Source organism: Crocuta crocuta, unplaced genomic scaffold (assembly GCF_008692635.1).
Source record: "Crocuta crocuta isolate KB4526 unplaced genomic scaffold, BGI_CrCroc_1.0 scaffold118, whole genome shotgun sequence".
Lineage (NCBI taxonomy): Eukaryota > Metazoa > Chordata > Mammalia > Carnivora > Hyaenidae > Crocuta > Crocuta crocuta.
Genome location: NW_027551558.1, coordinates 15,629,047 through 15,644,642, shown reverse-complemented (window position 1 = coordinate 15,644,642; position 15,596 = coordinate 15,629,047). Strand labels below are relative to the sequence as shown.

General features: G+C 35.4%; 1 protein-coding gene across 14 annotated transcripts in view; it reads left to right on the top strand.

Annotated features, from left to right (window-relative positions):
* The window catches only part of NRXN1 (neurexin 1), a 1,134,059-nt gene that overhangs the window by 1,074,165 nt on the left and 44,298 nt on the right, over positions 1–15,596 (top strand). The window contains exon 1 of one of the 14 annotated variants that reach the window (XM_077749177.1): positions 1,606–1,734. The exons of the other annotated variants lie outside the window; for them this stretch is intronic. Coding sequence (XP_077605303.1) covers positions 1,702–1,734 — 33 coding nt within the window. The 5' untranslated portion in view covers positions 1,606–1,701. Of the gene's footprint in view, positions 1–1,605; positions 1,735–15,596 lie in introns of those variants that run through there. 14 annotated transcript variants of the gene reach the window in all.

The following is a 15,596-nucleotide window of genomic DNA, read 5'->3' as shown; positions in this document are numbered from 1 at the left end:
GCGATGAGTAGATTTGATGATGCTTTATTGTTGTTTTCTTTTTGGTGAGAAGTGTTCTGGGCCTTAATTTTTTTCCTTTAAAAAATAAAGTTTGATTGTTGAGGATTTTGTTATTATTGAATAAATAGACCAGATATAATGAGCAAATCAATATGTATTTTAAGGAATTTGAAAAATGCTTTATTATTTCCTGATATTCAATATTGAATAAGAGTGGATAGATATTTGCAGAAACATGGTTCAGTGTTTCAAGAATGTGTTTAAAATATAGCTCCCAAGACAAAATGAGCTTTGGAATTTCAGCATTCAAAAGCTCAGTGACAGTTTACCTATAATGGCACACCTATCAGTGTTTATCTCAGGTTTTTTTCAGTAGTGTTGGGTTACTCTAAAGGAATTAGTCCTTGAAAACGGATATGATTAAAACTAGGCAATGAGGAACAATAAAGAGAAGTGCCCTGGGGACTCTTCCTATTATTCCTGAAGATAGTTCATTGTTTCTCTTGAGCTTTTTCTTCTTTTTCTTCTTTTTAATCTCCATGATATTGCCATTTGAAAAATACTATGTATGGTATCATCACTTAAAACTTTACCTGTCAAACTGAATACAATCATCTCAGTTACCTTAAAGAACTGTGCAACATATCTGTTACTACACTATGATCACTGGAAGCAGATGTATTGCGGGATATATTTCCATATGGCATTCCAGATGTGTGGAGCCTTGGCTTACCAAAGAATTCTTTTACATTTCAGAGGAAAGACAAAAAATGAGTCCATATTTCCATCACTGGATAACACATTTGTTCTTCAGGATTTAGGAAATGAGATGTACATCCTTTGGTGGGGTTTTTTTTTTTTAATTTTTAATGATTGATAAAATGGCATCTTTATTGGGATTTAAATTGTCTTTAAAGAGGAATAGTTCTAATTGGCAGAAGAGCATAATAATGTACTTCTGATTGTTGCATAATTGCCTTTACAAAATCATCCCATAAAAATACTCATTATAAACTTGGCATTCAAGGAAAAAAGTCATTCATTAACTTGGAAATAAAATATAATTACAATTATAAAGCTTTGCGGCGATTCTGTTAGTAGGGTTGCATGCTAATTGCACCGTTTAAGCTTCTAATTTAATATTAGGTGAAAACATGATAATCATCTGAAGGGAAGCACATAAGAGTTTAAGGGTTGGAATGTTAAAAAAGTTTCCTTTATATTTTGTGATCGCCTTGGATTAGGAAGCAATATAGAGAAAATTTTCTGTGCATGAAAATAGGTCTTTATTTGGGTCGCATATAGAGGAATGTCCGTTCGTGTCTGCAGTCACAGCCAGGGAGTAAATTCAACAATAGCAGCGATGCTTACTTTTTGAGCCGGGCGCGGGCTGGGCTGTGTACCAACAGCCTCGTCAACTGCAGACGGAACTGCAGCATCTCTTCCTGCAGTAGGGCGTCAGCCATTGGCTCCTCGGTGACACGTGACTGATAGAGCCTTTTCTGTGTCTTTTCTCGCCCATCTGTGTGCAGGGCACTGATAGGCCAGGCTGATGCGCAGGCAATTTATCATCTTGATCTCCCACTGAGTCAGGGAGCTCTCCTGTCACCAGTATTGATTTCAGAGGATGGACTAAATTTCCTAGGATTTCCATTAAGAATTAAGAAAAAAGCTCTAAGCACGCAGGGTAGCCAGACAGACATGGATATGAGATGGCACTGTGAAAACTCGCAGGTAGCTTCTTCTCTCACAGCCGGTGCTCAGCACAGCTTAGAACTGCAGCATGCAGGGTTTAAGATACCAGAAGCCTAAGAACAATAATAATGAAAATAAGAATAAACTCTTTTGGATAAACTAATTTTAAGATTTATGTTACATTGTTTATTTTTGGAGATTGCATGTCAAATTTATGCATGCTCTGTATGAAATGTAGAAAGGTTGCTTTAAATTTTTTAATGTCCTTAAACCCTGAGCATGGTTGCTTCTAGTTTTGTTGGCTGCTTTTTGTGAGCTTCAGAGGTTTTTTTTTTAGCATGCTTGTGGCAAAAACAACCAAAAATTTTGTGTGTGTGTATATATATGTATTAAGTTGGTTCAAGTAAAAGCATGAATAAAAGCTGCTTTCAATACTTGCCAGACTGCTTTATTATTGTTAATGACTTGGTGATAATTTTGTCTAAATATACTTAGATTCTGACCATGCATGCTTTTTGCGGCAGAGTGGGTTTTCGTTGAGAATTTGTAAAGCTGGAATGTCTGAATTAAATGTGTGTTTGGTACAACAGAAAATGTATTAGTGGTCAACGATTAAACCTGATTAACTAAAGGAAATATCTCATGATGGTAAGATTTAAGTAACATTTATTTACACTAATGACTTCTGCTTTCTGAAAAATAAAATGCATGTCTGGGATTAATGAAAGTGTTTATGTTTTTGAAATATAATTTTGGTTATTTCAAAGATAAACAGTAAGATTTTAAGTTTTAAAAATGCATCAAGGTGAAAGAATTTTTAAAATATATATATATACATATTTTAATTTATTTTAGCCTATGAAATAATTCTAAACCTGCTATTTGTGTATGTGAGAGATCATGTGCATGTTTATGTGTGTGTGACTTCTTTGGGGAATTGTTTGATACCCTCCTGGCTAGTCCTTATTCTTGTGAAGAGAGGAAAAGCCTTGGCATTCAGATATTTTCCTAGGCCCCTGGGAATTAGAGCCAGCAGAAGCAAGACTAGGGCCAGATGGGACTGGCATGCTTGTCAGTGAGTACAGACAATAGGTGGGGGCGGAGCAGATGGAGAACAGAAGGAATTGCATCTCAGAAAAGGGGAGCCTGGAGGGGAAGAGCAGGCTAGATAGTGAAGGAAGCTGCCCTCTCTTTTCAAGGGAACACCTGACTGCATCTTCCTCTAATTATGAGATAGAATGTCATGTCTGTTGTAACAAATATTTTTCATTAAACTAGGCAGCCCTTGCTTCATCGAGTAGGGAAGAAATCTTATGAATAGAAGTTGCTTCACCAGATTATAAATGATGTGTTGTCTATTGGTTGTTGGCTGTAACCTTTTTCTCTATGCCGTGTTCAGAAAAAGTAGGAGCAAAATTAAAATGAAGCTATTGTATCATTTGAGTTGGTGGTATCTAGATATAAATATGGCAGTAACTACTAAACTTACATGCCAGACCTTCGATGATTCAGGCATCTATAGGGTTTGCTAACGTTTTCCCCTGAGTAAGCTTTCAATTCTGAAAATAATAAGAGCCCATGCTGACCAATCTACTATTATTTTACTTACCACTTATAAAATAGAGGTTCATTTCTAGAATAACTGCATGTTTTATTTATTTGTTGATTTTTTCAGGAAGCATGAGAGTTTTATTACCAATGCCTAGTTCAAATTCTGAAATGAAATTAATCTCAGAATTCTCTATCAAGCTTTCTGTCACCCAAATGTCCAGAGAACTAGGCAGTCTTTGCCCAGAAAGGTTAAAGGGCTGGGGAAAAAATGAAAATCAACTTACTTCTGAATTCTATAATTTTAATAATTCTTCCAAAATTTTAAGGTGAATTTAGACACAGTTTCCAGTCCTGAATGGAAATAAATTTGACCAAAATCATGCTGCCAAAATATACCAATAAAACACAAAGTTTAAAAGTTTAAATATACATTTTTTGATCCATGGATCACCCACAGCTCACTTAATTATTTGGTTGCTGGACCCTGCACATGGAGAGAATTTCCATTCCCCAAGAGTACTTTTGCCATGTTGCATGTTTCTCTTCACTTACCCTTTGAAACTTGGCTTGACAGAGAGAGAACCATGACCTGGATAAGAGAATAAAAACTTTACCTCTGACATTTTGAGGTATTCAAGATAATTTACTCAGATCATTTATACTAATTTCCCCAGAGTCGAGGAATTGAGCCAGTTTCTTATAATTTATGCAATCCTTTTCCTCCTTGCCCTTTTCTTAGAAATTAATGAAAGAGTCCACTAAGCAGCAAAACGTTCCTCACTTGGCAAATTCTGTCCAATTTTTTAGAAAGAAATAGAGTCTCCAGACAGAATTTTGGGTAGATATTTGTAGTTTTGAGTGTTGACTGCACTGGTATTCCCTAAGTTGAGATAACCCATTGTTAAAGAAGAAATGTTTTCACTGACTTTGTACAATCAAGGTTGCCTATAAAAACCATGTAATCCTTACAGACAAAGTGGAATGAAACTAGAAGAGCCCTGAAGTGGCATTAAATGTCTGGGCAAAATAGTATTTGCGCTCAACTGCCAGGCGAATTCCTCCCCAAGACATTAACCAGGGAAATGCTTACATATTTACATAGTAATTAGTGATGTAGCATTGCATATTAAGGATATTTGGGGTAGTTATGATGAAATGTTACTGTCTGTGTGCCTTCCATATGCTCCTTTAATTTACGAAATGTGCTCATCCCACAGCATCTGGGTGCATTTATAAACTACAAGTGCAATCAATTAACTATGTGATGGATGCAGTAAGCAGAATGCTAACTGATGGGAAAAGCCCTCTTGTCTTGAACTTTGTAGTTTTCAAATGGGAAGAAGAAAAAAAAAAACATGTAGCCAAAGACTTTTAGCCATTGTCTATATTAAATATTTTAAGAACTAAGCTTACTCCACCCATTTGGAAAGAATTCATTTGAAACAAGAATTTTTCCCAGGCAAAATTGGTGCCTGTAATTCCAGTATAGAAGCACTGGCAAAATTCATAGGTGAACAGTGTTAGTGGATATTTAATTTTACTTAGACCAAGTGATGCCTTTGATTATTCAGTCTTCTTCATTTCCCATTTCCTCCACTTAGTCTTTTATTTCTCTGCTGCTTTACCCGTCAGTTGTGGATTCAAGTGCTGTTTGCTCTAGACCTCAATTTTACTACACAATAAGCTGTATATAAATTCAGCAGTGTAATGACACCAAATTCTGCTTTGTACGTTTTTGTGTATATTTAGGCTTTTGATTTCTTTGACTTCTACTAAGATTACCAGGTTAACCTGGAAAGATTGTTTTTACTTTCTGCTATTTTATTTTCATTTACCTGACAATTGGTATTTGAAGACTCCCTTCCCTCATCACTCTGGCACAGAGAATGGAGCCAAACACAGTAGTATCTTGGAGAAGAGCAATTTCCAGTATACAGAATAATTAGGAAAAGCAGTAGACAATTATAAACTGATGGATAGCTCTAGTTTCCTTAGCAAATGGAGACAGTAATATATGAGATAACTTCAATTTTTGTGTCATAAGTTATGAGTTGTTATCCCCATACATTCCTCTTTGCTTCTCAAATTTTTCCGCTTCGTTTGGATTCATTTGATTAAGCATTAATAACTGTCTCAGAACTATTTTTCAAAATTAGTTATATGCTTCTGTTTTCATTGTTGTGGGAAGAGCATGTGTGAGTGTGTGTGTGTGTGTGTGTGTGTATATGTATATATACATATACATATATAATTATTATTTATTTTAAAAAATTCCATTATTTATTTTTAAAAATTCCAATACAATTAGCTTGCAGTGTTGTATTAGTTTCAGATATACAATATAATGATTCAGCAATTGTAAACATTACCCAGTGCTCATCACAATAAGTGTACTCCTTTTTTAAAAATGTATTTAGAGAGAGAGAGAGAGAGAGAGTGCTTGCAAATGAGTGAGTGGGGGAGGCGCAGAGAGAGAATCCTAAGCCAGTGCCACACTGTTAGTGCAGAGCCCTATGCAGGGCTTGATCTTGCAAACAATGAGATTATGACCTGTGCTGAAATCAAGAGTGGGATGCTCAACTGACTGAGCCACCCACATACCCCTAAATAAGTGTACTCTTAATGCCCTTCACCCATTCCACCCATCCCTCCTCCCAACTTCTCCTCTGGCAAACACCAGTTTGTTCTGTTTAAGAGACTGTTTTTTGGTTTGTCTCTTTATTTGTTTTGTTTCTTAAATTACACATTTCACATATGAGTAAAATTATGTGGTATTTGTCTTTCTTGGACTGACTGACTTCACTTAGCATTATACTCTCTAGATCCATCCATGTTGTTGAAAATAGCAAGGTTTCATTCTTTTTATAGCCAAGTAATATTCCATATATACATATACATATACATACACACATATATATATATATGTTGTGGTATATAGTTTTTGAAACTTCATGTGAAGCCACGGTGTAATTTTTTTTAAGTTAGTGGATTTGTTTGTTTGTTTGTTTGCTCTTCTTGTTGGGTTTTTTTGTTTGTTTTTTATTTGAAAGAGAGAGAGTGCGAGTTGGGGAGAGGGCAGAGGGAGAAAGAATCTTAAGTAGGCTCCATGCTCCATGCATAGCCAGATGTGGGGCTCAATCCCATGACCCTGGGATCATGACTTGATATGAAATCAAAAGTCAGATGCTCAACTGACTGAGCCACCCAGGCAGCCCTATAATTATTTTTTTGATAACAGAGATGCTCAAATACTTTTCTTACTCTTTTCCCAGAACTGTAATATAATGATGAGAATGACTTGAATGTTATCTTAGAGGACCAAAAGGAATCAGTCTCCTAAAGAAGGCAGTCCTGAAGTCTGTATGTTCTCATCTTTGTTTTCACTGCTTTTTTATTAAAACGTGATGGGTTTTGTAGGATACCACAGTCTTGATTCTCAGACTTTTGACCAAAAATATGATTATATAAGTTAACAGCCTAGACGTATTGGTAACTTCATGGATAAAGTGGGGTTTAATGCTATGGACCACCTAGCCTGTGTGGTCTCTTCACATTCTTCAAATCGAAAACTCTGCTACAGCTTCAAAGACCATGCCTTCCCAGTCAGTTGTCCAGTGATGTGAATTTCCTTATAATAAAAACGTTTATTATATGTTAAAAATATAGATTACATATATAAATACTATATATATATAATAAAGTATGTACTATATATACACAACTAAAACTTTATGATTTCAAAATATTACTATTTTATTGTCAGGTCAATATTGCATAGAGTTTTGATTTTTTTTTTTTTTAGAGCCCTTTATTTTGAAGTTGCATAGGTATCAATTTTCAATTCCTCATGTATAAACTATCTACATAGTGGATCACCTTTCATGGCTAGATCTGCTTTTAGACCACTTTTCCTCCCATTGACTTAAAAACCTTTTTATTCAATTGCATACCATGACTTCTCTTAATTAGCACAATTAGATTTGAGTGGATCATCTATTCATTGGGTTTATAGTAGAACTACAATATTTTAGGAGTTGAATGTAGTGTGTGTATATGAATATGTGTGTCTGTATAAAACAGTGCTAGATATTTAGCTGCTAAATAACAGGTTTAAAGGAAACATGTAACTAACTAGAAATTTCAGGAAAAACAGCTCCTCTTGGGTTTGCCAATAGTTTTCTTAGCCTTGAAGAAGTATATTATCTCTTTGCAGAATATTGACAACTATAATAAATAAGCAATTATCTTAGTGTTTTTTGTACATTTGATAGTTAAAACCTGTTAAGATATCTACTGATGTGCATATATATAGATAGACTGATAGATAGATATTTTAATTTATCTATACCAAGACTCTGCTAGCTATGATGGGTGACTCAAAGGAAATTCAGATACTTCTTGCCTTAAAAGTCCAGTTGAAGAGTCCGGAGAAACACACATAAAACTAAAGTACTGAAGGCTGATCTGTTTTACCCTATAATATCAATTAATGAACACATATTTGTTGCACATCTGCCATATACTTGATGGTAGTTTGGAGACAGGAGAGGTCACTATGGGTTAAGTAGATGCATGGAAGTTGTTCTGCCATATGTCCTTTCTGTTTCTTTGAGCAGCCCTCGTTATGCAGACACAAAATAAAAAGTAACACAAAATCAGGTCAAATCAGGTGAGCGACACATCCCTTCACACCGTGAGTATTTAAATAGGAAGAAAGCAAAGTTCCAAGTAGCATGTCTCAAAATCAGTCAAGGTGGTTGTTTCCTGTTCTGCATATTCTCAGAACAACATACAGATTTATTAAAAGCCAGTTTTTATACATGCAGAACATGTATAACTTTTGGGGCACCTGGGTGGCTTAGTCAGTTAAGTGTCTGACTTCTGCTCAGGTCATGATCTCATTGTTTGAGGATTAGAGCCCTGTGCTCTATGCTGACAGGTCAGAGCCTGGAGCCTGCTTTGGATTCTGTTGTCTCCCTCTCACTCTGCCTGTCCCCTGCTCACATTCTTTCTTTGTCTCAAAAAAAAAAAAAAATTAAAACATTTTTTTAAAATATGTTTAACTCTTTTGTTTAAAAATCACCTGCATTTTTGGGTTATATCCATTCTCTTTATTTATTAAAATTAACCCTCATTGCCAAACATTTTCCTTTAAAGAAAGCAAGAAATCGAGGCATGCCTGCCTAGGTGGCTCAGTCAGTTGAACATCTGACTCTTAATTTCAGTTCAGGTCATGAACTCACGGTCCATTAGTTCAAACCCCGCATCAGGCTCCACGCTGACAGTGTGGAGTCTGCTTGAGATTTTCCTTCTTTTTCTGCCCATCTGCTGCTCATACCTTCTATTTATAAGTAAATAAAAATTTTTAAAAAATAAGAAACCAGTTTCCTTTTACTGATGGGATAATTTGAAATATTGAGTCATTTTCCCATTAGTAAATTAGACTCTTTGGAGTAAGTATAACTATCTCAGGCCATGAGGATATTATGGAGTCTGTTTGTAAACTACCCCAGCAGTAGTTTCAATCTGCTTGATTCTACTTTCTTGTCTGTATTTGATTCTATTTACTTTTTTGAATGGCATCCACTGTAAAGAAAGTAGAATGTGGATGGTATAGGCAGGAAGCAAGGGTTTGGCCTTGAGTGAAACAGTTTTGAATAGTGATAATTATGTAAACAGTCTACTCTTGTTATTGAAATAGTTATCAATACTATTATTTCCTCCATAAGTGGTTTTAAATACAGTGAATAATTATGGAAAACATGAACCATTCTTTAGTAGTGACTGAAGTGATACCTAGGTGTAAAATATCAAATTGAATAGTTCTTGATTACTCTTCAAAATCTCAAGCTAGAGATAGTAAGCCTAGGTCAGTGATGAAGGCCTCCATGCAAGAAGAGGTTCCCAGATTTCTGACTTTATGGTTTCCCACATAGGCAGTAAGATTTCAAATGCAATAGATGGTATCGTTTTAAACAGAAGGCTGCTGATTCAATAACAAAATAAACACTGACTCTAGCCTCCCCCCACCCCCCTCAATCTTTCTCTTTCTCTCTCGCAATTCTCTAAATGATGCATGAACTCTTTGTAGTATTTTAGGAAGAAAGGAGAGGTTCTAAAATGGTAAGATGTAGTAGAAAAGTATATGCTCAGTTATTTTAAAGTCTGCAATGTAAGGACATTTCCAAAGACATGCCATTCAAGTGAAGATAATACATGTTTTCTGTCTGTAAATACTACAAACGGGAGGTACAGGTTGCTTTTGTATGGTTGTAGTGGTTATATATTTTTTCCTTTATGAATGTATCTGCATTTTTTAATGTTTATTTAATTTTTTTTTGAGAGAGAGAGCGAAAACACAAGCCAGGGAGGGGCAGAGAGAGAGTGAGGACACAAAATCTGAAGCAGGCTCTAGGCTCTGAGCTGTCAGCACAGAGCCAGATGCAGGGCTCAAACTCACACACCATGAGATCATGGTTCTTAACCTACTGAGCCACCCAGGCACCCCTGTATCTGCATCTTTTTAAACAAAATTATTATATAAATGTCAGTTATGTCAACTTAAATGTAATATATAAAATTTGATCTAGTCAGTGTGCATCCTTTATTTTTTAGTTTTTAAATAAATGCTATAATTTAAATATATAGAAATGCCAGAAACAGAGAAATTCCACTCTTCATCCAGCCTCCTCTAATATTGTTATATTTAATCATTGTTTATTTGTCAGTGCTAAAAAAATTAACATTTAGTCTGCTCTTTGAGAAGTTAATTTTTTTGTTTTAGGCTTTCTGACACTGAGTGTCATGAGACTACATTTGGAAAATTCCAACATCACCTGTTTGTTTGGTTTTTTTCCTCATCAGTATCTAAGGGAATCCTCCTTGATGGGCTTCCCAAAATTTCTGCTTTGAAACATTCAATCAGATATTTTAGGAGAAGAAACAATTATTAGAAAACCAGTGCTTTTTGTTTATACCTATTTTTTTTCTTTGCACCTTTATATATATTGGTTTTATTTTGAAGTTGATCTGGGATTCTCTTTTTGTTTCCTTGGGAAATATATACCATTTTCAACCTAGGTTGCTCTTCTAAACTTTAGAAACATTCCCAATACAAATAATCCCAGTTCACCTCAAATTCAATACGGTCCCATTGTGAATGGGTTATTTGGGGAGGTTATCTAATCTTAAAACATTGTCTTCTAATTGATTTATGTAAAGAGATTGTACTGAAGACATTTTCACTGCTACTGGTGTGATGAAGACCAACTACTTAATTTTCTGGTACTTGACTTCTCCATTCATAAGGTGAGGGCTTCACAACTCTAATACTTTATGATTTTAGAGTGTGAATAAATGTGAATTCCTGTTAAAAGAGTTTAAAGCAAAGTGGTCTTAAAACAGAGACTGCTTTTCATTTTGTTGAATCATCCTGGATTTCGAGATAAATTTATGTCTGTAATCTTATTATGAGGATTTTGATTTCAAAACTAGCGTGAGCATAATTCCAGTTTTGGCTAGTGTTAATTTGAGGAAAAGCTCCTCTTCCATTTCCATAATGAAGAATGCAGAGGCTCATTAGCATTCTGTGGGCAAAGCTGGTAAATTTCAGAGAATTGGCGATTTGAAAATGTAGAAACTCACAATAGGAAGTGCTACAAAAGAAACAACATCTTTCATGTCAACCTCATCTTGACAAATGAGGAAAAATTTTGCAGTGTGTATATCACAAAAGCAAGCAGAATTCTGTGCAAACAAAGGAAAGGGGCACCATACTGCCTGTTCTTGTGTTCCAATATCTCTACCTTCGCTAAGAGACCTTGAAATTATTTCAAATCTATTTTTTATACAGTGGATGCCAGAAGAGCTAAATTATTCATTGTAAGTGAAAATATTTATTACCATGTGTCAAGAAACTCTGATTCCCTTTTTGGTGTTCCTAATAAGAACCCTGTGGTATAAAATCATGGGCTGAACCTACTAAATAATTAGCCATGTGAATACTGTACCTACCATGTATATTTTTAGGTTTTATATCAGTAAATATTTGATAAAGTGGTGCACACTCTGAATGGAAAATCCTTCATCCTCAAATCAGTTTCACATTCTTCTCTGAGACGTAAGGTGCCCTGTGGCTTCTAATGGAAGTGGAAAGGAAAGTAGAGGCAAAAACCATCAACAGCACCATCTGAGAAAAATTCTCATCACTGATAAAGATTTATGAAAAAATAAATTTGATAAGTGACAGATGAGATCCTCAGAGGACAAGACTTTGTAAGCATTTCTCTATAAACATAAAAAGAAAGTGGATCTATATTGAGAACAAAAGGTTAGATGTGTAGGACAAATTCTTTTTATGGATGTTCACAATTTATGTATAAAACCTAATATAGCTTGCAAAATGTCTATAGTAATTTGAAATAATTAGCAGGGAAATATTCTTAGACACAGGCAAATGAAATTAGAATTTTGACATTTATAATTTCAAGACTTCTGAATATATGGAAGGTGCGGTGATTGCATTTTTAATTTTTTTTTTCTGTTTGTTACCAGCATCTAAACATAGACAGCATTTTCAGAGCAACTGCATTTTGGATAACTAGCTGATATGTACAATAGAGGTTTAACTTTTAATTTAATCTTATGATAGATTTCACTTCCATAACACAATTAACTTGAAACATTTCAACTTTAACAACATACTCTGGACGCCACAAAGCTGAAGAAGCACTGTGGCACCAGAGGGAGCGAAGAAGGGCAAGGTGTTATGAGGTGTGGGAATCCACACTTCTCAGCCAGCCCATTTCATTATGACTGTGTCAAGTATAGTCCTGGACCTAGTTATGGCAGCTCTAGAACATGGGACTGATTTCCCTCCTTAGTGTCTTTCTTGGCTAATCACCTATAAAATATTTCATTCTTCTGTTTGGAAGTAATTCCTCTTACCACTTTAAATTTACTGTATCTAGGGGCACCTGGGTGGCTCAGTGGGTTAAGCATCAGACTTCAGCTCAGGTCACGATCTCACAATTTGTTAGTTCAAGCCCTCGCCAAGCTCTGTGCTGACAGCTCAGAGCCTGGAGCCTGCCTCGGATTCTGTGTCTCCCTCTCCGCCCCTTCCCTGCTCGTGCTCTGTCTGTCTCTCTCAAAAAATAAAAACCATTAAAATTTTTTTAAAAAATAAATTTATTGTATCAAGTGGAATTAGCTTTTGGAAAAGTTCTGAAAGGATTTCATCAGAAAGAAAGAAAGGATTTCATCACCATTCTTTGCCCATTTTAGTCAACATGTCTGAGAAACTGCCTCCATTTTTTTTTTTATCTTGTATTGTTTGGTGGAAGATACTCAAGCACAGAAAAATTTTCTACTAGCCACTTTTCTGGTCTGGATCTTGGGCTTAGTGTTTAAGAGGAGTGAGGTGTTGGCTGCCACAGACAGCTAAAATCTAAAGACTCAGCTTAATCGCCTCATCCTGGAGCAAGTCTACTTTGAAAGATTGCCTTCCTTTTACTTGTACATTTTTGAATGTTTTTTTCCTCTTAAAACCCTTGTTTGAATTTTAAAAACAAGACCTATCTCACATCTCCCTCAGTGAGACAGAAATCCTACTTTCCTAAGTCTGAAAGACCTCTGTCATTGGTCTCACACTTAAAATGAACTGAGACACCATGCCACTTTCCAAATGTGGAAAATTTGGAAAATGTGGAAAANTGAAAGACCTCTGTCATTGGTCTCACACTTAAAATGAACTGAGACACCATGCCACTTTCCAAATGTGGGTGGGGAACCTTTTTTCCCTCCCTTTCTCCTTCTTCTGCTTTTTTCCTTTATAACTTCCTGTTGGCTTTGTCTCTTTTCTTTTAATTTACCTCTAACAGAAGAATGCTACTGGCATCTATTGCTTTCTTCTGCCTCATTTGTGTCACTTAAGAATCAAATTTTGAAACCAGTATATATGTATGAAGTAGCTAAGTCACTAGCCATTATTTTTAAGCCTTGGAAGTTTAAAAGTCAAGGAGAAGCTACTGGATTCTGTCCCATTGAAAGGAAATGTATTGAGCACAACCTAATTCTTAGATAGATTCTGTAGATCTGAGGAATGGAAAATAAGATTACTCATTGAAGCAGTAGTTAATTGGGCAGAAACTAGAGTCGTCATGATAGAAGTAGCAAGTATTTAATATTTTAGTAAAGCCCTCACACTTCCTTTTTAATTGTGTTGGTTTTGCTTAATTTTTTGTATTTTGCTTTAATTTTCTCTTCTAAATTCAAGGATATAGTATTTGATGTTGAAAATTTTATTTATTTGGTATCCTAATCTTTTGAATTCAACATTCCAGGATAAATTATGGAAGGGTAGGCAAAAATGGTATCACTAATAATTACCTGTCACATGACAACTTCCTTACTTCTGATTATGGTGAAATAGTCAATATACTAACTACGTTAAAGCCACTAATTGTTTTAGATAAAATCTGTCACATTTAGCTAAAAAGTAAATTGTTTAGAACAAATACATTTTACATCATTGATAAAACACCAGGACCAGTAATTTTTATTTCATCTGTGGCTGTCGGCAAGGCATTTCACGAAATAGAATATTATTTTATTTATGTATGTATGTATGTATATACTTATATACTTTTAAAACTTTTAACTTTGAAATGATTACCAGTTCACAGATAGTTACAAAGAAAAATGCAGGGAGATAACCCTACATCCTTTACCCAACTCTCCCCATGTTAACATCTTCCGTAACTGTAGTCCAATATCAAAACGAGAATATTGACATTACTCTAAATCATAGAGCTTTTATAGAGTTCACTGATTACACATGCACTTATTTGTGTATGTGTGGCTCTCTGCAATTTCATCACATGCATAGCTTCTTATAACAATCACCACAATCAAAATATTTAATTGCACCATTACCAAAAGAACTCCCTGTGTTACCCTGGATTAATTATATTTTGAAGGGACCTGGGAGATCATCTACTCTAACCTACTTACATTGGCATGGGAAGTGTTTTGCCTTAGGTCAATTGGTTAGACAGTGATTGAATTCCTAGTTGGCTCAGAATGCTGTGTCTTGTCCCAGACTACTTTCAGGCATCCCACTTTTCATTTTCAATTTATAAAGTAGACACTTTTTTCTACAATTTAAAAATATTTTTTAACATTTATTCATTTTTGAGAGACAGAGACAGACAGAGTGTGAGTGGAGGAGGGGCAAAGAGAGGAAGACACAGAATTAAAAGTAGGCTCCAGGCTCTGAGCTGTCAGCACAGCGCCCAACACAGGGCTCAAACTCACGAACCACTAGATCATGTTCTGAGCCAAAGTCAGGCACTTAACTGACTGAGCCCCTCAGGCGCCCTGCTGTAATTTTAAAGATAAGACAATTGAAGCAAACAAAAGTTTTAAGGTAGTTGAAATGAAGAGTTACATCACAATTCTGGACTTAAAGAAAAATAAGATATTCTAATCCTATTAATGGATGCACATTAACCATCAATGTGAGCATTATTGGTATTTCACATAAAGCATGTAGATGATACAAGTAATCCATGTAGCTTCATGGGATTCAACATGGTTGGTGAGGGGGAGAAGGTAGGTAGTTAGTTGTCATCTGTAAAGAATCCCAGAGATTCAGCTACAAGTTATATAATCAGTAGTACTCTCTATCGAAAGAACTGAATGTCTCCTTCCTCCCATTTACACACACAGACACACCAGATAATTTAGGAATTTGTTTTCCTTTCCATTTTGCCTTTAATGCTTAATTAATTTAGTTACCATTTACAAAACTATTGAGGTGAGGTATTGGGGGTTTGGAAACGAGGGTGGTGAAGGGGGTCATAGCATGTGATTTGACTCACTTACCTGCTCCATATCCACTTTGGAACAAGTTTCAATACTACTTAATTTGGGAATGAATATGATTATAGAAGAGCAGAACAGAAATTATTTGGAGAGATTGGAGGATCAAAGACTTTTCTACTATATCAGCATCATAGAAATTAGAGATGCAAAAGACCCATTAGCTGATTTACCCTATTTCCATGGAAATTGCAGTGAACATTTTTCAAAAGACCTAATCTATTTTTGTTTGAAATAAATGGGAACTCAATGTAGATTCTTGTTAGAGCTTGAAACTGCTGATTGTTGTGTTTTATGGGTTGTTTTTCTTTTTAGATACACTTGACAGTTTGCATAGCTAATTATTGCATTCTCATTGTTTAATCCCAGCATTCCTGTAAGCTTTTTACAATGGGGGAGAGCAGAGAGCGGGACTACTTTTTAAAGTACATCAATAAGCTGTTAAATCAAGGGGAGTGGGAGGGTAGAGA